Here is a 24,245-nt window from a genome sequence, read left to right as displayed (position 1 = left end):
CCGTCTGTCCGTCTGTCCGTCTGTCTGTCTGTCCGTCCGTCTGGATCAACGCAAACTCCTCCTAGACCGTAAGAGCTACAGAGCTGAAATTTTGCATGTAGGCTTGTATATACTGCAGGCGTTGTATATCTCGGATTCAGCCGGATCGGATCACTATATCATATAGCTCCCATACAAAAGGCAAAGTCACGAACTGTGACTTTTCTTAATAACTTCGTTATTTTCTGAGCTATTGTCATGAAATTTAGTATTAGTGAGTTAATTACACATATAAAGGACTGTGCTAAATTTGATCAAGATCGGGTGTCTATATCATATAGCTCCCATAGGAACGATCTTTCGAAAACAGTGACTTTTGTCAATAACTTCGTAACTATTGACGCGATTGCTTTCAAATTAAACATTTGTTAGTTTCTTCTTTCGCAAACATTAGCCTTTTTAGCTTAAACATTTTTCCACTTTGATGGCTATAGGTAAGGAAAGAGTTACCATTAAAGTTGCAAGGGTATACAAACTTTGACGCGGTCGAAGCTAGCCCCGGCCCTCTGGTTTAAAATATGGGTATATATGACATACGTCTACCCCTATTATCATATCAACCCTACCAGGTTTATTAAAGGTGGGGTCAGCTAGCTATTTTTAATGGAAGAGCTTTCATTAATTGCGGCATTACAATTGCTTCAACCTTAAGAAGTTCTTTTTCAGATTCACGCGTCTTCATTTCAATATTTACCTTATACTTAGACGTTCTAGTTTTTGTTGAAGATATGCCACTTATTTCCGTTTGTTTCTTGATCTTTGGAAATTTTAGCATTTGAGCGGTTTCTTCAGATAGGATAGTGCTCTGAGAACCACTATCAATCAAGGCTCTTAATGTTTCATACTCTCCAGTTATTTTTTTAAATTGTATTAGGGCTGTGGCCAACAGTTTTTGTTGTGCCGTAACGCAAGCACTTACACTCTCCTCTTTTTCCCCAAAATGAAGAAGGATATGGTGTCCCTTGCTGCACAATGAGCAGACCATTTTATTAGTGTATCTCTTGTTGCTTGAATGCTTCAAGCATTTTGTACACAAATGTACTTTTTTCGCTTTTCCACCCTTACTTTAGGTGTTAGCGCTTTAAACTTATAGAACAGAAGTGCGCTATGCCAGGTCGGACAACTACTACTTTAGGTGTTAGCGCTTTAAACTTATAGAACAGAAGTGCGCTATGCCAGGTCGGACAACTATCTTTATACACCGCAACCCAAGTTTTTTGTAATTGTTTTTTCTCTTCCTTTTTCAAGGCCATAGCGAGCAATAACTTTGCTCCAAGTATTCCATGATATCAGATAACAATTGTTGTTGAGTTTGGCGCTAAGGTTCGATGTTTTAGCGGGCCCACAAAAAACACTCCACTTTTCACGTGATACTTCATTTATTTCTTCCACGTGTATTTCTTATGCTAATGGGGTGTGTATGGTGTGTGTGCCGTATGCGAGTCGTTATTATGCGAGCCGCTATGATTGTAAGCGAGCCGTTTGTAAGCGAGCCGTTTGTAAGCGAGCCGCTATAAATTAATCGCCCTTACTCGCGGTTGTAACCAAACTGTTCTGTCCGCCGCTTAATAACAAGCATAGAACCTAACATGTAAGCTTAAAGCGCAAGATGCAACGGTTAATTTCCCAGCACGTAGGCTGGCGCTTAAGAATAAGTATGAAAATGAAAGAGAATGAGTGATATGGGTTAACCCATTGGTGGCTGCGTCGGGTCTGCTGGGCAGTTAGCGAATTTCGGCGGCAACATTCCCCCCCAGTAAAGCTGCTCTCTTCAGGGGTTGCTTTGCTCCAAAACAGCCGACGTCTAATACAGCTACTTTAGCCACGGGCCGTTGAAGTGTCCCGTTGGCAGTTCTGATGATCACTCGACGCACCTGGTTGTCTTTGGCTAGGATTATTTGCTCGACTATACCTTTTGGCCATCTATTTCGGGGCAGAGTCTCGTCCAATATTACAACGACGTCTCCAGCTGCTATTGGTGGTCTCTTCGTAAACCATTTTCCTCGCCTGGCTAAATCTGGAACGTATTCGCGTACCCATCGTCGCCAGAATTGATCGGCGAATTCTTGTACAGCTTGCCACATGTGCTGTACGGTATGTGTGGTTTCGAAGACTGGTTTATAGCCGCTTGCTGATCCTAGTAGTAGATGGTTAGGGGTGATAGCCTTGTCGTCTTTGCTGTCTAGAGAGACAAAAGTAAGCGGTCTGGAATTTAGGATGAATTCCACTTCCCAGAGTGCGCTTTGTAGGCCCTCGCTGGTGAATTTTCTCGCTGGGCAGATTGCGTAGAGTACAGTCTTGACGGAACGAACAAGTCGCTCCCATGCTCCCCCCATATGAGGAGCGGCTGGTGGATTAAATTTCCATTTGATGTCATCGAACGCCGGTTGCACGGCGTTGAAGTTGATCGTCTGCGCTTTGTCACAGATAATCTTTTCAGCAGCTTTGAAGTAAGTGCCATTGTCGCTGTAAATTTCTCTCGGGGTCCCACGCTGATTGATGAAGTTTCGGATGCACATTATGCACGATGCAGTGTCCAAAGAGCACGCCAGTTCTATATGCACTGCCCGTATGGTTAAGCAGGTGAAAATAACGCCCCATCTTTTTTCGCTTCGCCGTCCTACAGCAACCAAGAAGGGCCCGAAGTAGTCGATACCGACGTAAGTGAAGGGACGTTGGTAGGCAGCCAGCCTGGCGATGGGCAGGGGAGCCATTTGCGGTGGAACAGGCATGGCGCTCTCATTTTTACAGCGTTGGCAAGACTTCCGCATGCCTTTGTATAAGACTCGTAGGCGTGGTATGTAAAACATGCCTCGAATCCTGTTAATACACGTCTCATGGGATGTGTGGTGCATTTCCTGATGATACCAGTTCACTATGAGCCGAGTAATGTGGTGCCCATATGGGAGCAGTATTTGGTTTTGGCCGTTTAGGTTTTCTGCTCGCCCTCGGGTACGTAGGAGCTGGTTTTCATCTAGAAAGATATTCAAACATATGAGTTTAGAATTTGTTTTTAAAGGTTTACCTCTCGTTAAGTTGCGAATTTCTGGGTTGAATTCAGATGACTGCGCATGCCGCAGTAGGAGTGTGCGTGCCTGCTGAATCATCTCGTAAGACACCTCTGTAGGTGGCGATGCCTTCTTTTGTTTCGCTTTCAGTTTCTCAATGTAGAGAATAAAGCGCGCTAAAGCTCGATATAGCCTGCGCCAGTCGGAAAATATTCCGCGTTAAGTTTTAGCTCCATCGGCGAATTGTCGATGAAGAGTATGTTATGCCTGACTTCAGCATTGTTTGGTGGCCCAAATCATCACATTTTGGGCACTCGTGTTGATCCTGCAGCAAATAGTCTGGACCGTGTAGCCAAGTTTTATATTTATTGGCGTTGTTTGTTTTAGTAGCAAGATCTGCAGGGTTAAGGTTGGTTGGAACCCAGTTCCATTGGCTAACGTTTGTGAATTCCAGTATTTCGCCCACGCGGTGCATGACGAATTGCTGAAACTTTCGTGGATCCATACGAAGCCATTTGAGAACAGTCTTTGAGTCGGACCAATAACAACTCGAGTTAATTGACAATCTTGGATTGCGTTGGATTCGGTTACTCAGCTTTGCTCCGATAACTGCGGCCTGCAGTTCCATCCTTGGTATAGATAGTGGACTCAACGGTGCCACTTTCGCCTTGGAGGCCACGAAGCTGAGGTAGGTTCTTTCCCCCTGGCGTATCCGAAGGTAGCAGACTGCTGCGTATGCCAATTCGCTGGCGTCAACGAACGTGTGTAACTGGACATCATGGATTTGATCGCTGCTGTTGAAATAACATCTCGGGATGGTCAATTCGGCGATTGTTGTAAGGATCCGTTTCCATCGTATCCATTTGGGTAACAATGCGTCGGGCAAACCAGTATCCCAGCCAATGCCGCTTCTCCAGACTTCTTGCAGTAGGATTTTCAGCTCTATTGTAAAGCATGAGATGAAGCCGAGTGGGTCGTACATTGACATAAGTACTTGCAAGAGCTCGCGTTTGGTTGGTGTTTTGTCGCTGTCTAAACGTTGCGCTTCAGCCTGGCGAACTTGCAGATGAATGTGAATACGTCGGAGTGCGGCATCTAATATAAGCCGAGTACCTTTTCTGTTGCGGTAATTTCGACAGCTTCGGGGAGTAGCGAATCGCTCTTTAGTATTCGTAGGACCTCCTTTGAGTTCGAAGACCAATTGCGTATGTGGAAACCACCTGCTGCATGGATGTCTCTGACTTGAGTTGCGATGTTTCCGACTTCCACGTAGTTGTCGCCGCTGTATATAAAATCATCCACGTAGTGGTAGTCCTTCATGGCTTGTGCTGCTTGAGGGTACTGTTGGCAGAATCGATCTGCATTTTTGTCACGAATAAAGTGTGGAATGCAGGGTGCGCAATTGATTCCAAAAGTAAGCGCTTCCATAACATAGACGTTAGGCTCTTGCCTCTCGGATTTGCTGTCGAACCACAGAAACCTTTGCGCATGGGTGTCTGCTGGTCTCACTCGGATCTGGTGGAACATCTCGGCGATATCGCCACAGATCGCCACTCGTCCCACTCGGAATGAGAGTAAGAGGTCAAACAGGGAGTTTAGGAGATCTGGACCACTCCAGATGTAGTCATTCAGGGCCTTGCCGCTGGATTGGGCGGCTGCGTCCCATACAAGCCGGACCTTCTCTGGTTTATTTGGATTTTTAGTTATGAAGGTTGGTAGATACCATGTCCGTCTGTTTGGTGCAGCTATTTCCTCCGGCGTCAGCATGCGAGCATAGCCCTTCTCGACGAGGTTTTCGATTTGCTTGGTGATTTGCTCCTTCAACTGTGGTTGTCGTGAAAATTGCTTTTGTAGGCATTTAAGCCGTTTTTCCGTTTTAGTGCGTTTGCGTAGCTATCAGGTAATAAAACTTCAGGGTCTTTCCACATTAGACCGACCTCGTACCTGCCGTTCTTCAAGGCGGTAGTAGATTCAAGTCTGGTTAGAGCTTGAGTTTCTTCTGGTGATGATAGCGGTTTTGCTGTGGTAGCGTCTAATGAGAACGCTTGTTTGATGATCTCATGCAGCTTGGCGTCTGCGTCTCGGCATCCACACATGTGAACGCTGACATTAGCTCTAGTGGCCCTTGATGGCGTGGAGCTTTGTAGTGCCCATCCCAGTCGCGTCTTTGACGCTATTGGTTGGTGCCATGCCCCCTCTTTGATTTTAAGGGGTACGGCGAGGTTCCAGTTATTTGTGCCGATTAGGATGCTTGGGCATGCGTTGGTGTATGATGCTATCGGTAGTCCCGCTAGGTGGGGGAATTCTTTGGCGAGAGCCCTTATGTCGACTGACTGTACAGGTAGATCCAGGGTATCTACACTGTGAACCTCTCAAAGTAGAATTGATTGCCATTATGTGGATTGGCAACCGTAAGCGTGACACGTTCCGATGCATTTTCTTCGCGTGTTGTATCGTTGGTCCATTTTAGGCACAGCCGAGTTGCTTAAAGACCTTGTTGTCGATGAGCGTTAGTGCCGATCCCTCATCTAGAAATGCAAAAGTGTTAGTGACTTTCGTTTTAATGATGATTTGTATTGGAATGACACGGAATATGTTGAGCCAGACTCTCTGGATCGTTGGGTGTGCTTGCCCTCCGGCGTATGCACGTTGGTGACCATAGCTGGTCTGTTTGGGCTGCTGGATTTCGCAGCCTCTGGCATCGGCTCCATCTCATGGATCAATGGGTGATGTTTGCTTCGGCAGCCTCGTATGCCGCAAACCTTTTCACGTTGGCACTTTTGGTGATGACGGTTTAGGCATTGTTGGCAGAGCTTGTGATTTTTCAGAAAGACATCTTTCGTTGATGTGGCGTGGCTTTGAACGATGGGCAGCTGTGTATTTTGTGCCCAGGTTGGTTACATACGACGCACGTAATTTCCTTGACCTGCTCTTTAGCTTCAGCTATGTCGTAGATCCATTTGCTAAAAGATTCCATTGATGGTACCTTAGTGTCTTTGGGAAACATTGCCCACTGCAGCTTCAATTGTGTGGGGAGTTTCTCTAGTAGCTCTTGTACGAGCATTGGGTTTTGCATGTAACCTGTGAGTCCACATGCTTCCATCGTTGAGTAGATGTTTCGTACACACAGTGCGTATTCGATAAGTGGTTCAAGCTTATCTTTTATTGCGGGTAGTTGTCGCGTTTTTTCCAGTAAGTTGTGCAAAATATGCTCTGGCTGACCGAAACACATACGTAATGTTTGTATGATTTCAGGGACCATTGCTGGTAACAGGAGTTTGGATTGAACTAACTCACGTGCTTTTCCCTTCAGGCTAGCTTGCAGCCGCATAAGATTTTCTGCATTCGTATACCCAGCGATTTCCGTACTTGTCTGAAAACTACTGTAGAATAGAGGCCAGTTCTGAGGATTGCCATCAAATGTTGGAAGCTCTTTCGGGCTGCAAGTTGTGCCGCGCTTGGTATTGCTGTGTTTAGGTCTATGTCCATTCGCACTTTACTTTCTGGATAGTACGATGCAGCCCTGGTTTGAGTATTTGTGAAATTCCAGGGAGCCATCGGCGTAGCACTTAGGTGCGGTTGTTCGCGTGTCGTAGCACGCGTGTTGTTTGAGGTTAGGAACGGCAGCTGCGGTGCCTCGTGATCGTAATGCCACGTGTCACGCACAGCTGAGTGTGTGACCATCGCATTTTGTTTGGCAGAAGTAAAAATAGGAACAGCCGTCCTAGCTGTGTCCGGGAATATTTTTGGCGGGCATAGTCCAAAGTCCCGATCCGATAGCCTGAGGTTCGCCTGCTCGCGTGGTATTTCCGAGGTTCTGCAGAGCGTTGCTCAATATGGTTGTGATGACTTCCGATGACACGTTGACGCAGTCGCAGTTCCAGCTGTTCTCAGATTTCTCGTCTATTACTCCAACGCAGTCGAAATGATACCAGGACCAGCATCGATTGCATTGCACCATGCGCTCATTGTCTTCGTGCATGCATTTCTTGCAATGATATATTCCACTTGATAAGTCTTTTGTTGCCATGGTTTACCAATGAGTTTATAGTTTTAAGCGATGTTGATTAGTTACGTGACCTATGTAGGTCGTTAACGGTTGACCGTTGAGGTTATGTATCACAATTTAGTGATTGGTTATGCAATCATCGAGGTTAACCTCTATATGATTGGCGTGTAGAACCGTGGGTTGACCCGTCGAATTGAGTTAAATAATTAACTTTTCCGGTTCATTTAGTGGTTTACCACTGTAAGATTAATTTATGGAATTAATCTGTAGAATTAATTTTTAGAATTAATTCATTGCCTTTATGGCGCAATTTATAGAATTAATTTAAAGAATTAATAATTAAGAGTAATTTTTTAACCTTTTATGCAACTCGTGTTGCTTCGCTATAAATTTTTCAGTTTTGGTAGTTTTGGCAGAGTGGTAGGTGTATTAATGCTGTTGAACTCTTATCGAAGGAGAAGTCCCAAATTTGTAAGGAAATTATTTTTGATATTTAGAAATTTGAATCCATAATTCGTGTTTACGAATTAGAATCGTCAACGTATCTTTAGTTGTCTTGTATCTTTCGTTATTACGAAAAATGTATATTTACCTTTAGTTTTTAGATTTACAAATTATGGCAGATAGACGAAGCCTAGAAAACTTGGCTTCGGCTATCCCAAGTGAAAATGCACTCGTATGCGTAACTTTCAAGAGACCCCATGTCGGCACACGTTTCATAAACATTGTCAAAAGATTTGGCCAGAGACTAATGAATCTTGTCCAAATTGTAGGCAACCTTGTTCGAAAAGTCTATTAGGTAGCAACGATAGATTGACTACAAATGTTCAACATCCCCGAGCATCTCTTGGAGCAGACAATTCTGCCGCCTTAGGAGCAATACCGCAAAGACCCAATACAAGAGCAAATACTCGTAGAAACCAAAATCAGAATACAAGAACTGTGGGACTACCTCGACGTGAACAACCACAAAATTCAATTGCAAACCAGCCACCAAAAGTGTCAGAAGAACTTATCGAGCTAATATGGCATCGGTAATTACAGAGGAAATTCGTAACGCCATGAGAAATTTAAGCATCACGGGAGTCCAGGCGGAATCCACTGATGAATCTCAACTAGAGTGGGACTTTCCACTACCCATAGTTGCTCCTCGAAGAAGTCTCGAAAATAGTGTTAGAACTCGACCATTTAATATTCGGAGTAATCCAAATGCAATTGACCAAGAAATAGTACCAGAACGACCCGATCGAGTATCTAGTATAATTTTTAACTGGCATATACGATTCACGGGGTCCTCCAAAGATATAACAGTAGAAAATTTCATTTATCGAGTAAATTGTTTAACAACTCAAACTCTTCTCGGGACCAGCCCTAACATTTTTCTGGCGATGTCATCGAACCTCGAATGAAATGAACTGGTTCGATCTATGCATTCGTTTAAGAGATAGGTATAAAGACCAAAGATCAGACAGACATTATGCATGCCCTTCGCAGACGCAAGCAGGGCCCCAATGAAAATTTTGATGAATTTCTCGATTCTATATTGGCTTTTACAAATGCCTTGCGAGAACCTTTAAACGATTCAGAATTTATAGCTGAAGTGCGAAACAATTTAAGACCCGACTTATTTCATGAAATTTTATATGACCCCAAACCTAGCTGCCTTGCGTAGGGAATGTCATAAGCATGAAGAATTTTTCCGCAGCTTTCGGTCAAGACAGCTAACGCGTCAAATAGGCAGTAAACGTATGGTGAATGCGTTGGTGCATGATGAACCAGTAGTTGAACAGCTAGATGACCCTATTGATGTGTGCGCATTGCGTGCACCATAGAAAATAAAATGCTGGAATTGTGACAAATTGGGACATGGTTATCAGAACTGTTTGCAGCAGTATATTTTGTTATGGGTGTGGGCTAGTAGCCGTGTATAAACCAAATTGTTTAAAAAGTAATCCGCGTACGGGAAACCAGTCGCAGGATATCCGCCGATTAGTGAAGGGGGATGTCCGTCCGTAGTCTTAGATAAACCAAAGAATTTAATAACCAACTCAGACGTGACCTTAACTAATAACTCTGACTTACCTAATACTAAACAGTTAACCATTTCATGTGCGGTTGCAAGAGTATACCAAGCGAAGATCTGAACTTTTTGACAACGCGATGCCGCACTCGCGATCTAAGCAACGATTGCGAACGTTTTGGACTAATAGACACAAGCTAAAGAAACTTACCATATCAACCATAATTAACCCGGATAACGACTTACGACCTTTTACTGATTTATCAATATATGGACAAATTTACACTGCCATATTAGACAGCGGTGCTAACAAAAGTGTAGTAGGAGGAGAATTAGCAACAAAACTTATGACCACCAAGCAATATCGCTCCAAAAACCGCAGTAACGTGAGGACAGCCGATGGGCAATCGCAACAGGTTGTTGGTACGATTACAAGCAATCTCACTTATAGCTCGAAAAGTACCGACTCATAGTACCGACTATTACTCAAAATGTAATTTGTGGCATGGACTTCTGGAGAACATTTGGTCTTTCAATTTCTCACATCCAATCAGACCATAAAATTTCTGTACTTTCTTTTGAAGAGGATAAATTCCCATTAACAGCTAGTCAACATAGTCAATTACAAGTTAATGACACCGAAAACGCCAAGCCAATTAAACAAAAATTTTACCCAATATCACCAGCGAAGGAAAACTTATTATGTCTGGAGGTAGACAAAATGTTAAAGCTAGGAGTGATAGAAGAAGCGCCTGGGTCCTCATGGTCCCCTTGCGTCGTTAGTCAAAACAGGTAAGGTAAGATTCTGCCTTGACTCTCGAAAATTAAATATGGTTACGGTAATCTAGAAGGCCTATTAAGTAGACTTTCCCTTTGCATTGTATTTCCAAGATTGAACTTAGCGATGCGTTTTGGCAAATCGGTTTGGAAGAATGATCCAAAGAAAAAACAGCATTTACAATTCCCAATCGCCAATTGCATCAATTTAGGAGAATGCCTTTCGGAGTGTGTAACGCCCCCCAAACGATGTGTCGTTTAATAGACCAATTCCGTATCAGCTCAAAACTCAGGTATCAGTTTACCTGGACGACCTATTGATATTATGAAATCATTTTGATGAACAGCTTGCTTGGCAATATGCAACTAGCACCTTTGCGTTAACAGAATTATTACGTGGCAATTCTTTTTCGTGGAACGAAGAAGCGCAATGTTCTTTTGAGAACATCAAGTCTAAACTTAGCACTGCTCCGTTTTTAGCACACCCAAATTATAAGAAACTGTTTATAGTGCAATGTGATGCATGTATGCTTGGAGTAGGTGCGCTTTTAGCCCAAGTTGATGAGTTCGGATTCGAACGACCCATCACGTTTATGCCTAAAAAACTTAACAAAGCGCAACGAAACTATTCGGTTACCGAACTCGAATGTCTTGCGGTAGTGTTGTCGATTGAAAGATTTCGGATATATATCGAAGGCCATGAGTATAAAGTCGTGACAAGAACTAAGCGGTCGATTAGCCCGATGGTCAATGAAGCTGCACCGGAAAGGTAGTGAAAATGTGGTTGCTGACGCTTTGTCGCTATCATTTGAAAATGAAATAGCTTCCCTAGAAATGGAATTATTTCCTGAAATTAACTTGTCCTCATTTGGTCAAATGCTAAATGCTAAATTAGCACCATTCGGAGTTAAAGTCAAGATCAAGAAAAAACTCGGAAATCATTTGTATGTAGTTGAAAACCTTTCAAGAAAAGAGCTTGGAACCTTCCATACCAAGGACCTTTGGTAATCAGCTTTGCACCCTTTGATTTTTTTCAGCTTTGAGCCTCCACTTTGGGCCCCATTACCCCTGCACAAAAATCACTATTTAGGTGTAGTCCTTTATTCCTTATCTCTGTCTTGATTTTACTTATGTAGCGCATGTTTTGGGAGAGCACAAAAACCACCTCATTTTCCCTGAGCTCAGCCGAGCCACTTGTTAGAAGACAGAGAGTGCACTCCGACACCCGCGTGTTCGTTACGTAATAAATGGCGCCCACCGTGAGGCACGAAGAAGCAAGGATTTTTTTTTTGCCCTACGTGTTCTTAAACCTCTCCTTTACTTCCCACAACACCTTCTACCTTGCAATATGATGGTAATATATATCACTTTGGAGAGGCCAGCGTATGAGTATCTGATTATAGCTGGTTTGTATAATGTAATGTTTTCTTAATAATAATGTTTTCTTAATTTTGAACAAATCGTTTTAAATAAATAGAATAGACAAAATATGCAAAATTATGTAGCTTATGTGTGTGGATACAGTTCGGCCATACAGTTTCATAGATCTCAAATAAAATTGTTGCAATGAAAATTGAGGACTGTTCTTCCTGGAACTGGCAAGTTCCTCTTTCAACGAATTACACATTCAAATACAGCTTATGCAAATAAAGTGCAGAGTGGTAGGTGTATTAGGAGAAGTCCCAAATTTGTAAGGAAATTATTTTTGATATTTAGAAATTTGAATCCATAATTCGTGTTTACGAATTCAGAAGAAAGAAGATTTCATTTATCGAGTAAATTGTTTAACAACTCAAACTCTTCTTGGGACCAGCCCTAACATTTTTCTGACGATGTCGTCGAACCTCGAATGAAATGAACTGGTTCGATCTATGCATTCGTTTAAGAGATAGGTATAAAGACCAAAGATCAGACAGATACATTATGGATGCCCTTCGCAGACGCAAGCAGGGCCCCAATGAAAATTTTGATGAATTTCTTGATTCTATGTTAGCTATTACAGATGCTTTGCAAGAACCTTTAAACGATTCAGAATTTATAGCTGAAGTGCGAAACAATTTAAGACCCGACTTATTTCATGAAATTTTACATGACCCCAAACCTAGCTGCCTTGCGTAGGGAATGTCATAAGCATGAAGAATTTTTCCGCAGCTTTCGGTCAAGACAGTTAACGCGTCAGCTAGATGACCCTATTGATGTGTGCGCATTTCGTGCACCAGAGAAAATAAAATGCTGGAATTGTGACGAATTGGGACATGGTTATCAGAACTGTTTGCAGCAGTATATTTTGTTATGGGTGTGGGCTAGTAGCCGTGTATAAACAAAATTGTTTAAAATGTAATCCTTGTACGGGAAACCAGTCGCAGGATATCCGCCGATTAGTGAAGGGGGATGTCCGTCCGTAGTCTTGGATAAACCAATGAATTTAATAACCAACTCAGACGTGACCTTAACTAATAACTCTGACTTACCTAATACTAAACAGTTCAAACCATATCATATGCGGTTGCAAGAGTATACCAAGCGAAGATCTGAACTATTTGACAACGCAATGCCGCACTCGCGATCTAAGCGATCTAAGCAAGGATTTTTTTTTTGCCCTAGGTGTTCTTAAACCTCTCCTTTACTTCCCACAACACCTTCTACCTTGCAATATGATGGTAATATATATCACTTTGGAGAGGCCAGCGTATGAGTATAAGATTATAGCTGGTTTGTATAATGTAATGTTTTCTTAATAATAATGTTTTCTTAATTTTGAACAAATCATTTAAAAAACCAGAGGGCCGGGGCTAACTTTGACCGCGTCAAAGTTTGTATACCCTTGCAAGTTTTTTGTGTAAAAGGTATAATATTTGCGAAAGAGCGGCTTAGGAAATAACGAACATATTGATCAAAGTCACTGTTCACCACCGATTGTTCCTATGGGAGCTATATGATCTTAATCAAATTTGGCACAGTCATTAATAGTTATGCTAAACTGAGAAATAAAAATTTTTATGACAATTGCTTCAAAAGTAACGAAGTAATTGACAAAAGTCACTGTTTTCGAAAGATCGTTCCTATAGGAGCTATATGATATAGTCACCCGATCTTGATCAAATTTGGCATAGTCGTTTATATGTGTAATAACTCACCAATATTAAATTTCACGACAATAGCTCAAAAAATAACGAAGTTATTAAGAAAAGTCACTGTTCGTGACTTTGGCGTTTGTATGGGAGCTATATGATATAGTGATCCGATCCGGCTGAATCCGAGATATACAACGCCTGCAGTATATACAAGCCTACATGCAAAATTTCAGCTCTGTAGCTCTTACGGTCTAGGAGGAGTTTGCGTTGATCCATACGGACGGACGGACGGACATGGCTATTTGAACTCGTCTCGTCGTGCTGATCAAGAATATATATACTTTATATGGTCGGAGATGCTTCCTTCTATGCGTTGCACACTTCTGACCAAAATTAATATACCCTTTTTGCAAGGGTATAAAAATGGAATAGACAATATATGCAAAATTATGTAGCTTAGGAATATGTGTCTGTATACAGTTCGGATACCTACCAGGCCATACAGTTTCATAGATCTCAAATAAAATTGTTGCAGTGAAAATTGAGGACTGTTCTTGCTGGAATCGTTACTGGCAAGTCCCTCTTTCAACGAATTACACATTCAAATACAGCTTATGCAAATAAAGTGCAGAGTGGTAGGTGTATTAGGAGAAGTCCCAAATTTGTAAGGAAATTATTTTTGATATTTAGAAATTTGAATCCATAATTCGTATTTACGAATTCAGAAGAAAGAAGAAGACTTCATTTATCGAGTAAATTGTTTGACAACTCAAACTCTTCTTGGGACCAGCCCTAACATTTTTCTGGCGATGTCATCGAACCTCGAATGAAATGAACTGGTTCTATCTATGCATTCGTTTAAGAGATAGGTATAAAGACCAAAGATCAGACAGAGACATTATGGATGCCCTTCGCAGACGCAAGCAGGGCTCCAATGAAAATTTTGATGAATTTCTCGATTCTATGTTAGCTATTACAGATGCTTTGCGAGAACCTTTAAACGATTCAGAATTTATAGCTGAAGTGCGAAACAATTTAAGACCCGACTTTTTTCATGAAATTTTACATGACCCCAAACCTAGCTGCCTTGCGTAGGGAATGTCATAAGCATGAAGAATTTTTCCGCAGCTTTCGGTCAAGACAGCTAACGCGTCAAATAGGCAGTAAACGTATGGTGAATGCGTTGGTGCATGATGAACCAGTAGTTGAACAGCTAGATGACCCTATTGATGTGTGCGCATTGCGTGCACCATAGAAAATAAAATGCTGGAATTGTGACAAATTGGGACATGGTTATCAGAACTGTTTGCAGCAGTATATTTTGTTATGGGTGTGGGCTAGTAGCCGTGTATAAACCAAATTGTTTAAAATGTAATCCGCGTACGGGAAACCAGTCGCAGGATATCCGCCGATTAGTGAAGGGGGATGTCCGTCCGTAGTCTTAGATAAACCAAAGAATTTAATAACCAACTCAGACGTGACCTTAACTAATAACTCTGACTTACCTAATACTAAACAGTTCAAACTATATCATATGCGGTTGCAAGAGTATACCAAGCGAAGATCTGAACTATTTGACAACGCAATGCCGCACTCGCGATCTAAGCGAGGATTGCGAACGTTTTGGACTAATAGACACAAGCTAAAGAAAATTACCAAATCAACCATAATCATCCCGGATAACGACTTACGACCTTTTATTGATTTATCAATACATGGACAAATTTACACTGCTTTTCTAGACAGCGGAGCTAACAAAAGTGTAGTAGGAGGAGAATTAGCAACAAAACTTATGACCACCAAGCAATATCGCCCCAAAAACCGCGGTAACGTGAGATCAGCCGATGGGCAATCGCAACAGGTTGTTGGTACGATTACAAGCAATCTCACTTATAACTCGAAAAGCGCCAACTTAGAATTTCTCATAGTGCCGACTATTACTCAAAATGTAATTTGTGGCATGGACTTCTGGAGAACATTTGGTCTTTCAATTTCTCACATCCAATCAGACCATAAAATTTCTGTACTTTCTTTTGAAGAGGATAAATTCCCATTAACAGCTAGTCAACATAGTCAATTACAAGCAACAGCTCAAAGTATTTTTAGGAATGCGTTAACAGAATTATTACGTGGCAATTCTTTTTCGTGGAACGAAGAAGCGCAATGTGCTTTTGAGAACATCAAGTCTAAACTTAGCACCGTTAGCTCCGTTTTTAGCACACCCAAATTATAAGAAACCGTTTATAGTGCAATGTGATGCATGTATGCTTGGAGTAGGTGCGCTTTTAGCCCAAGTTGATGTGTTCGGATTCGAACGACCCATCACATTTATGCCTAAAAAACTTAACAAAGCGCAACGAAACTATTCGGAGAGACAAATATGTAAAAACAAATCTTCCGGATTTTCAAGTATTGATCAATATATATATCATCGCACTGACTTCATTTCTGGAAATTCAGCGGAGACCGATAAGATGTGGAAATTACTAGTGCCCCAAGAACTTCGTGATTGCGGCATACCAAAATGTTTAGAGCGTATTCTCCAAAGGCCAATGCGACTGAAAGAGTAAACCGATCAATTAATGCGGCCTTACAGTCCTATCACCGTTCGGATCCATGTCACTGGGATAAATTTCTCAGTAGTATTAACAGTGCCTTACGAAATCATATTCATCAATCAATTGGAATTATACCCTATGTGGCGATGTTTGGTCAAAACATGATAACCCACGGAAACGACTACAAATTACTGACCAACCTCAATCTACTGAATAAAGCTACGGTTCGGCTAGATAGACTAGACAGTTTTGTACGCATTAGATCTGATATTCAAAAATATTTAGACAAAGCTTATGATACAAATCAACGGACATATAACTTGAGGAGCAAAACACGCAACTTTGAAGTGGGCCAAACAGCCAACTAGCTAGCGACTAGCCAACGGACAATTCTGCCCTTATCGATCGCGTAGCAAAATACGTTCATACGTATATTTTGTATGTTTCTAGTCCGATTTCAATCAAATTTGGTAGATTGATAGAAATAGATAAGATTTATTAGTCTGCCAAATTCGCAATGGTCAAAAAATTGCAAGAGCCAATCGGTTTTTTTTTAAATTATGGAGGCGGAAGTGGGCGTAGAAACGTATTAAAATATATATATTCTGCGCGCATACTAAGCCAGTATACATACTAAATTTGGTGAGTTTAGCTTTGTTAGTTTTTGAGAAAATCAGTTTTGTTTAATTTTTGGGGGCGGAAATGGGCGTGGCAAAATTTTTAAATTGTCAATATCTGCGCGTGTATTAAGGTAGCTTACATACCAAATTTAATGTCGGTAGCTTTCATAGTTTTTAAGAAAGTCTGTTGTTTGTAAATTCCGGGGACGGAAGGGGGCGTGGCAAAAATTTGAAACAAACTCCATAACTGTACATACCACACGAGTCTACATACTCGTGTGGCTCTAGCTCTTATAGTATCCGAGATCTGCGTGTTCATACAGACGGACGGACGGACGGACGATCGGACATGGCTAGATCGACTCGGTTGTTGATCCTGATCAAGAATATATATACTTTGTCGGAGATGCTTCCTTCTGCCTGTTACATACATTTTGGCGACTTTAATATACCATTTCAGCCTAGAGTTAGTTTATTTGGGCACCTGACGTAAGAGATTTAACAGCCAAAATATGTGTAATAGCGAGATTCCTTAGGTTTTACAAGGTTGGTTGAGTAAAGAGAAGGCAATGACATCTAGGTCCTTCGAATAACACGCATTACCTCTGCACAAAAATTTAGGTGTAGTCCTTTATTCCTTATCTCTGTCTTCATTTTACTTATGTAGCGCATGTTTTGGGAGAGCACAAGAACCACCTCATTATCCCTGAGCTCAGCCGAGCCACTTGTTAGAAAGACAAAGAGAGCACTCCGACACCCGCGTGTTCGTTACAAACCCAATCTTCATTCGTTGAATTCAAAATATGAACCTGTTTTATTTACAAAAGTACGCAGTTTATTTAGGATTATCTGAGGCTCTAGGAGGGAACAGTTGTTCTTAGGAGATCTTATTCTAGTATGACTCACAACCACGTATTCGGGGGTTGAAAAATTATTATTATTTTGCGCACGGTGTCGGCCACTTGACATCCTGCCGTTTTGATCGTTTGGGTTAGTTTACAATTACAAGTGTTTTTTCCCACAACGCGTGTGGTTGTGGAATTATGATTAAAAGAAATTAAAAAACGAAAATAATTACAGCTTTTAACGTTTAATATATATTTGTTGAATCTACTCTTAAATTAGAGCCTAACAACAAGTTTGAGATATTTTTCTTAGACTAGTACTTAAGATAAATCCTGGGGATATTGCAGGCGGCCCTAATCACTTGTTATTGGGTTGGTCTGTCATTTCTTTTAAGACGAGTTCTATTATTAGTTCGCGTAAGGGAATTGGCAAGAACATTTGGGTGTGCATCCAGTTTCGCAGAATACTTTAGTTGTTGAGTACCTATTTCAGATTTTACGCTAGGTATATTTAGATCATTTTGAATGTTGTCGTTTCGTATATACCACGGGGCCCCCGTGATTGATCTTAAAATCTTCGACTGCGCTCTTTGTATAATATCGACATTGCTGGTACTTGCATTTCCCCATAGTACGGCTCCGTAAGTCCAGATGGGTTTCAGTACGGAGTTGTATAGGAGGACTTTATACTCCAGACGTAGAGGGGACCGAGCATTGATGATCCAATGTAGGCTACTCGCTTTCAGTTTAAGCTGTGACTTTTTTGCTTCGATGTGCTTGCGCCAAGTTAGTCTTCTGTCTAGGTGGATGCCAAGGTAAGTGACATCCACGGCTTGAGGAACTGGTACGTTGTTTAGCATTAGAGCTGGACAGTTTCTTCTGTTAAGCGTAAATGTAACATGTTTGCATTTCTGCTCGTTGACCCGGATACGCCAGGTTGCTAGCCATTCCTCTACCACCTTAAGGTGTTCCTCTAGTTTGTATTGTATTGCAGAGGCTTGTATTGGGCATTTGGATCTGCTAAGGATTGCCGTGTCATCGGCAAAAGTGGACGTTGTAAGTCCTAAACTCGTTGGTAAGTCTGCAGTGTACAGCAGGTAGAGCAATGGGCCGAGTACACTGCCTTGCGGTACACCAGCTTTGATTTCAAAATCAGCGGAGACGGAGCCACTACATCTTACATTACAGCTTACAGCGAATTTCCTATTGTAAAGGTAAGATTCCATGAGTTTGTGTGTGTACTGTGGCAGTTTTTGCCGGATTTTGAACATCAGACCCTCCAGCCAAACTCTATCGAAAGCCTGGGCAACGTCGAGAAAGACAGCCGCACAGTATTCTTTTAGTTCGAATGTTGTTCGTATTTCGGATGTTATGCGATTGACTTGTTCAATTGTACCATGTTTTTCGCGGAAGCCAAACTGGTGTGAGGGGATTGTGTTCTCCGATGCCAGAAATCTGTAATCAGAGATCTGCAGGACCTTTTTAAAAAGCTTCGAAAGACATGGCAGCAAACTAATTGGCCTATAGGATGATGGCTGTGTTTTGTCCTTTCCCACTTTAGGAATCATGATGATAGTGGACTTTTTCCATGTTCTTGGGAAGTAGCCAATTTTTATTATAGCGTTGAACAGTTTGCAGATATATTGTATTGCAATGATAGGGAGTTCTAGGATCATTTTCGGTGTGATTAGGTCATGGCCAGGGGCTTTTTTCGGCTTTATGTGGTTTTTAATAACTGCAGTGATCTCGTCCGATTGGAGTTCCGAGTACTCACTATCCGTTAATGTGTTCGAAGGGGGAAGTACAGATGAGTTTGATGTTGGATTTGGCTGGAAAACCATTTTAATATGTGTGGCAAATACGGATGCCCTCTCTTCGTCACTGCGGGCCCATCCACCGGTTGGACTCCTTATCGGTGAAATTGTCTCTGTAGGAGCGCTTAAAGTTGGGTGGGCTTTCCACAGAGGATGTTTAGTGCTGGTTGGACTGAGCTTTTCTATGTATTTCCTTTGAGTCCAGCTTTCCTCTTGTCTTAACGCCTTGGAGAGGTTGCGATTAGCTTGCCTTAGGCGAAGTTTTGCTGCTGGTGATCGAGTAATCTGCCATTCTCTTCTTAGACGTCGTTTTTTCCGTTACTAATTGTTCTATCCGCCGGTTCGTAGGCCTGTCAACAGGTTCGGTGTAAGAAGAGGCATGTGGAGTAGATACTCTTGCTGCAGCTCCCATCATCGTCTCAAGTGCAGAGACGCACATATCACATATCTGCTATAATAAAATTATTTTTTAAACTTAAACCTTTAGTTTTTGTCCCTTCAGTCGTAAGAATTATGCTGTGCGTGGAACATGTAAAAATTTTATCACTTCGTCGGTTTTCTGCGTTTTTACCTAATGCCTAACTGGTACGACCGATGGGCACAGGGGGAAGAAATCCGCGTGTCGCGTCCGGTCATAGGGCACACGACAGAAAGGCGCCACCGAAAGAACTGAGTAGTCTACTCCAATGGCTATTAGCCAAGAGACAGCCCTGATTATTGGTTCAGATACCAACTCCCACCACAGGCTCTGGGGCTACAACAACATAAGGGGTGAGTTACTCGCAGATTATGTTTGTTTGTAATAGGAGCATAGAGCAAACTATGCAACGAATCACCCAACCAAAGAAAAGGAAGAGAATTTTCAGTCGCAGTTCGTAAGGCACGCCAAGTGTGTTCCAGGTATTATAGAATTGGCCAGATCTTTGTAATGCACAGAAGGAGATTTTATCCTGACCGGGTTACCGAAAATTATGCATCTAAGTACCGCATCAAGTCCAAATCCACAGGTCGGATACAACCATACAATCTTGGAGACCCTATCAGCAAAAACAAGTATATGATGAAGCAAGTAAGTCGACTCGCCGACTTGGGTATACCATACACCAGGTGAAACAGCTATTTAAAATTTCGAAAACCAAAAGCATGTAAGGTTTAGATTAATTTAATGTTTATTATAATGGTTATTTAATAGGTTCATGTTAATAAGTAGGCAGCCTCAAGTTGCTTTTGCAAGTTGTCTATATCGGTTGCATATTGCGATGCCATTTTGCCTTTTGTTTTATGTTTAACGGTTTGGCTTTTAATACGTCGGTTGATTCACCTTTGACGTTACCATATAAATTGCTGATTATGCCTATAACTGTGTTTTTTTTATTTTGTATCCTTTAATGGATTGTTCCTACTATTTTCGATTTGAATTCGTTCAATAATTCTTATTGCTGTCAAGAACCTATTTAATGACAACTTGTTGACATCCAATTCAGGGATGGAAGACAAAACCTGCTTCACATATTCCCTGTCTAGAGTAACCTGGTCAGGCATTGTATTTTCCTGTAGTATTTCGATTTCGCTATCAATTTCTGTACCAATGTCTATCATTGGCTTAGACTCGTCTAAACCTTCTAGGTGGTTCTCATCGAATTCTGTTATATGATGCTATATGATTTTGGTCTTCTCTTATTGTTATAGCAATATTTCGTCTTATTGCGATATTGTTTAATCATGTCTTCAATGTTTGTTTTATTTTGTTACATTGAAACTTATGTTCTTGAGTTAATTTCTCATTAACATCGTTTATTGCAATTACAATATTGTTATATTGTTCTGTGATTATTGTCGCATGGTATACTAATGTATCATTTCTTATTGTTTTGTTGGAATTAATACATTTGTAAGATTTTTCAAATTTATCTTTATAAGCATTTATATTTCTTGCTAGTGTACTCCATTCCATTGTTCAATGAAACAATTGAGCTTCTAGCGGTGCATGCGCAGCATCAATATGTCTGTTGTTCCCAGTATTGGGTGTTTTTCGCTGATACTCTTTATTACCACATAGAGTAATGTGCTTAACATGATGCCCCTCTCGATTTTTGTACAACCGAATAGTGGGCTCACATTACTCTGGAATGTGTCAATGTATTCGTTTTTAAAATTACATATTGTAATAAATTCCCTATGCTTTTGCAATATTATCAATGAGTTTAACCTGAAATCTGGGTGCTTACTAGAGATGGGCATGGACTGCAATTTTTCGGTCCAGCCCAACACGGTCCAAAATTGAAAATGCCAAACACGCACTTGATTTTTGTTTATACTTTTTTTTGTATATTTTATTAAATTTCCACGTTTTTGCGTTCAATTTTCAATATGTACCCGGCGAACTTCGTAACGCCTAACAGTCAAAGAATTTCGTGTTACCTTTTAGCTTGAAACTTGCCATTTAAAATGGTGGCCTCAATCACGTTCTTCATTTATTTTTTAATAACCAATCGTGTGCCATTGCACAGCCGTGGTGGGTTCAAGTTACGGAGCAAAATCACCGGAGATCCTACTTTCAATTGTAAGTGGTGCGGTGGCATGCCTGGCAAATCCAAGGAATTCAAAAATTCTACTGGGTAATTTACAGCTTCGATAGTATTGCAAACTGTATTAACAGATTTGTATGACACAGAGTCTGTTGGCAACAATTGTTGTATCTTGAAATTTAATCCATGAACGTCCACATTTTTCGCTGCTAAAATGGCTCTTTCTGCCAGCCACTCAAGATTTATATATTGTGTGTGTACATCGGGAAATATACAGTCGATGAGAACATCTTGCGAGTGGACGATTGTGCAAAAACCGGTTGGTAATTTTATTGATCCAGTATTTTCATGTACGGCAACTTTCCCATTGCCAATATCTAATAGCTGTTTCGAAATAGTTTCGGCGGATGGATCCTGAAGCGTTTGAACGCGCATGTACACATGCCCTGCCACGCATGCCCTGTGCCCGCTTTTGAAAAATTAAAATTGCGGTTGGTAATTTTATTGTTGAAATTCAAGTTAAACCCTTGAAGTAGATGTCTTATTACTATGTTAAATTCTATTTAACTCTATTGCTGAGTTGCTGTTAAGTATAAATTACAGTCTATTTGTTAAGCAATATACATTTGAGTGATTTATAAATGAAAAACGAAAGCTGGCATACTACGAAAACATTTAATGTAAAAGTAATTTAGATGGATGGCAAAAGGTTGAGCAAAATCTTTTACTACTCTTAAAGCTTAGGTATAAAAATAGATATCCATGTATTAATTGAAGAGTTTTCATATTCTTAATGAATGAATTACCTGTTACCGGATCTTGTTGCTTAAGGTTTATGCAATATCCGTCTTGTCCCTTCCAAAAAAATAAGTGGATATTGGAGAGCATCATATAAACGATGGGTATCAGGAATGGACTGAAGAGAATTATTTCTTCTTCGAATCACGATTTGTCGCGTAGCTGTATGTTCGCCAACCATGATTCCAGCCACGTTGTCAACAACAGGTGCGTTGAATCGACGTATATGCCCTTAAGCTGGTGTTCTATCAGGATTGATGAAAATAGCGTGATTGTCACTTTGTAGCTTATGCATATGTGATTTAAATAATTTCAACAATTCGTTGTGCTCATTTAACAGATGGTGAATTGAGGTGATTATAGTTGCAACGTGTATTCACGCGATTGGCGAGTGCCCGTTCAGAGTCCTCGCCACCCATAAAGTAAATTTGTAAAAATTTATAAGGTTCGTTTGGCATTGGTAGTAATGAGCCGACTTTGTGGTAAATTTGGCCTTTGATTTTGAATGTGGAATTAAATTGTTGACCATTTGCAGCAGTATTTTTAACTATTTCCGTTGCTCCGAACGATGTCATTTGAAAACATGAATTGAATTGCCGAATTGAACGCAAGAACAGCGAAGAATTTGGATCAGTACCAATAAGGAGGCCGTGCAATGGTTCCGGCGGTGTTTCAATTTCTGGAAGTTTCACTTTTCCTGATGAGCAACACATCCCAATTGGCTCATTTTTAAATTTAAGGGCTTGACAGTGCGGGCATTCCTTGTCCAATGTACCAATTACCACTTTGGAATGAGCGTAATATTGAACATCAGGCTCATACTGAAATGCTAGTCGAAGAAATGAATGTGATGTAAATGCTCGAAGTACTTGTTGATGTTGGTCAATCCCTCTACGTCTGTTGGCTACGAATCTGCGCGATTCTCTTCGTTCCAATTGTCTTTGTTGGTTTCGCTCATCTCGTACCTCTTGTAATTGTGATGCACGTAACTGCGCCATTCTTACACGGACATCTGCATTACTTTGTTGCCTTTCTGCATCTGATCTTATTGCTCTTCTATCTTGAATGCCTCTAGATCTGTTTGTTTGACGACTCAAATTAGCCCCCCTGCGTGTTCGTGGCATTGTTGTAACAAATCAAGTTGGAAAACTGATTGGTGTATAACGTGTATTATTTTCTTGATCAATAATTAGCGCAGCGAGTTCGGTCACACTCGAGTTGTAACAACGACTGAACTCGAGACGCACAATTCTTGTGCGCGCCTTCCACCGAACCACACTCGGCGACAGCGATAGAACGCTTGTCCTGAAGTTAAAAGAAAATTTCAACTGTTTGTTCCGAAAAAAAACTGCAAAATTAAATTTTTGTATACGGAAATCCCCAAGCGAAGCCGTGTGAGCTCAACAGTGTACATCACCTTACTGAAATCCAGAAAGTCTCAACGTTGTATATGGTTTTTCACGGCCTGTTTCGATTGGAAGATTTAAATTATTTTTGTTGAATTTCATCTCTTATCAAGTAGGCCGTGTGTCTAATTTCACTCGTATAAAACACAGGGTAGTTCAGATATCCAGCACAGTTAGTCAGTTTTAATCGTGAGCTCGTTATTATTTGGGTATAAAAAATAGATGTTGGCCTATTCTCAGTCCTACACGATCTGCATAAAAAATTTCGTGAGAATGGGTCGAGCCGTTTCGGAGTAGTTTTGTAACAAACACAAACACACTCGAGAATTTTATATATATAGATAACAATCAAATATTATAATTTACAATTTTTTGTACAAAAATAATAGTTTGTCAATTATTACTCGAGTTTTTCCAGAAACTTAATACATCCATAGTGGACGGTGATTCAGTGGCATTGTAGTTTTCTAATTCTTGTTCGACTACGGGTTTTTCTAACGAATTAGTTTGTTGACTGTCTAAAAATTCAGCAAATAAATGAGTAGGTGGTGTACTCCTTTTAGGGGGCGATTCTACAGAACTATTAACGGATTCCATACAGTCTACAAGCATAGCTCTAACAGTGGCCAGCACTTGCTCTTTTTGATCTGGATTTAAGAGGCTAATATGTTTAAACGGAGGGTATAAAAAAAGTCGTACGTAATGCAAACGTGGCTGAAAACGTTTTTCTAACGAATTTAAAGCAAAGT

At 40.9% G+C, this 24,245-nt stretch overlaps 1 protein-coding gene across 1 annotated transcript; it reads right to left on the bottom strand.

Annotated features, from left to right (window-relative positions):
• Nucleotides 1-2,968: 2,968 nt before the first annotated feature.
• LOC124461066 lies at nucleotides 2,969-6,731 on the bottom strand. The gene is made up of 4 exons (XM_047012658.1): nucleotides 6,548-6,731; nucleotides 4,161-4,729; nucleotides 3,487-4,098; nucleotides 2,969-3,013 (listed from the first exon to the last, which is right to left on the bottom strand). Exons 1-4 carry the CDS (start codon nucleotides 6,729-6,731, stop codon nucleotides 2,969-2,971), a joined length of 1,410 nt encoding a protein of 469 aa, XP_046868614.1.
• Between the last annotated feature and the right edge of the window lie 17,514 nt (nucleotides 6,732-24,245).

The sequence above is a fragment of the Drosophila willistoni genome, unplaced genomic scaffold (assembly GCF_018902025.1).
Source record: "Drosophila willistoni isolate 14030-0811.24 unplaced genomic scaffold, UCI_dwil_1.1 Seg192.1, whole genome shotgun sequence".
In the NCBI taxonomy this organism is placed as follows: Eukaryota; Metazoa; Arthropoda; class Insecta; order Diptera; family Drosophilidae; genus Drosophila; species Drosophila willistoni.
The sequence above is the reverse complement of the archived record's forward strand: the minus strand, read 5'-3'. Positions and strand labels throughout refer to the sequence as shown.

Excerpts from the sequence above, each read along its gene's own strand:
- LOC124461066 (XM_047012658.1), bottom strand. The coding sequence starts at position 6,731 with ATGGTCACACACTCAGCTGTGCGTGACACGTGGCATTACGATCACGAG. Across the intron at positions 4,099-4,160 it reads AAATTACCGCAACAGAAAAG|GCTGAAGCGCAACGTTTAGA; the intron begins GTACTCGGCTTA and ends CAAGTTCGCCAG. Across the intron at positions 3,014-3,486 it reads AAATACTGGAATTCACAAAC|ATGAAAACCAGCTCCTACGT; the intron begins GTTAGCCAATGG and ends ATATCTTTCTAG.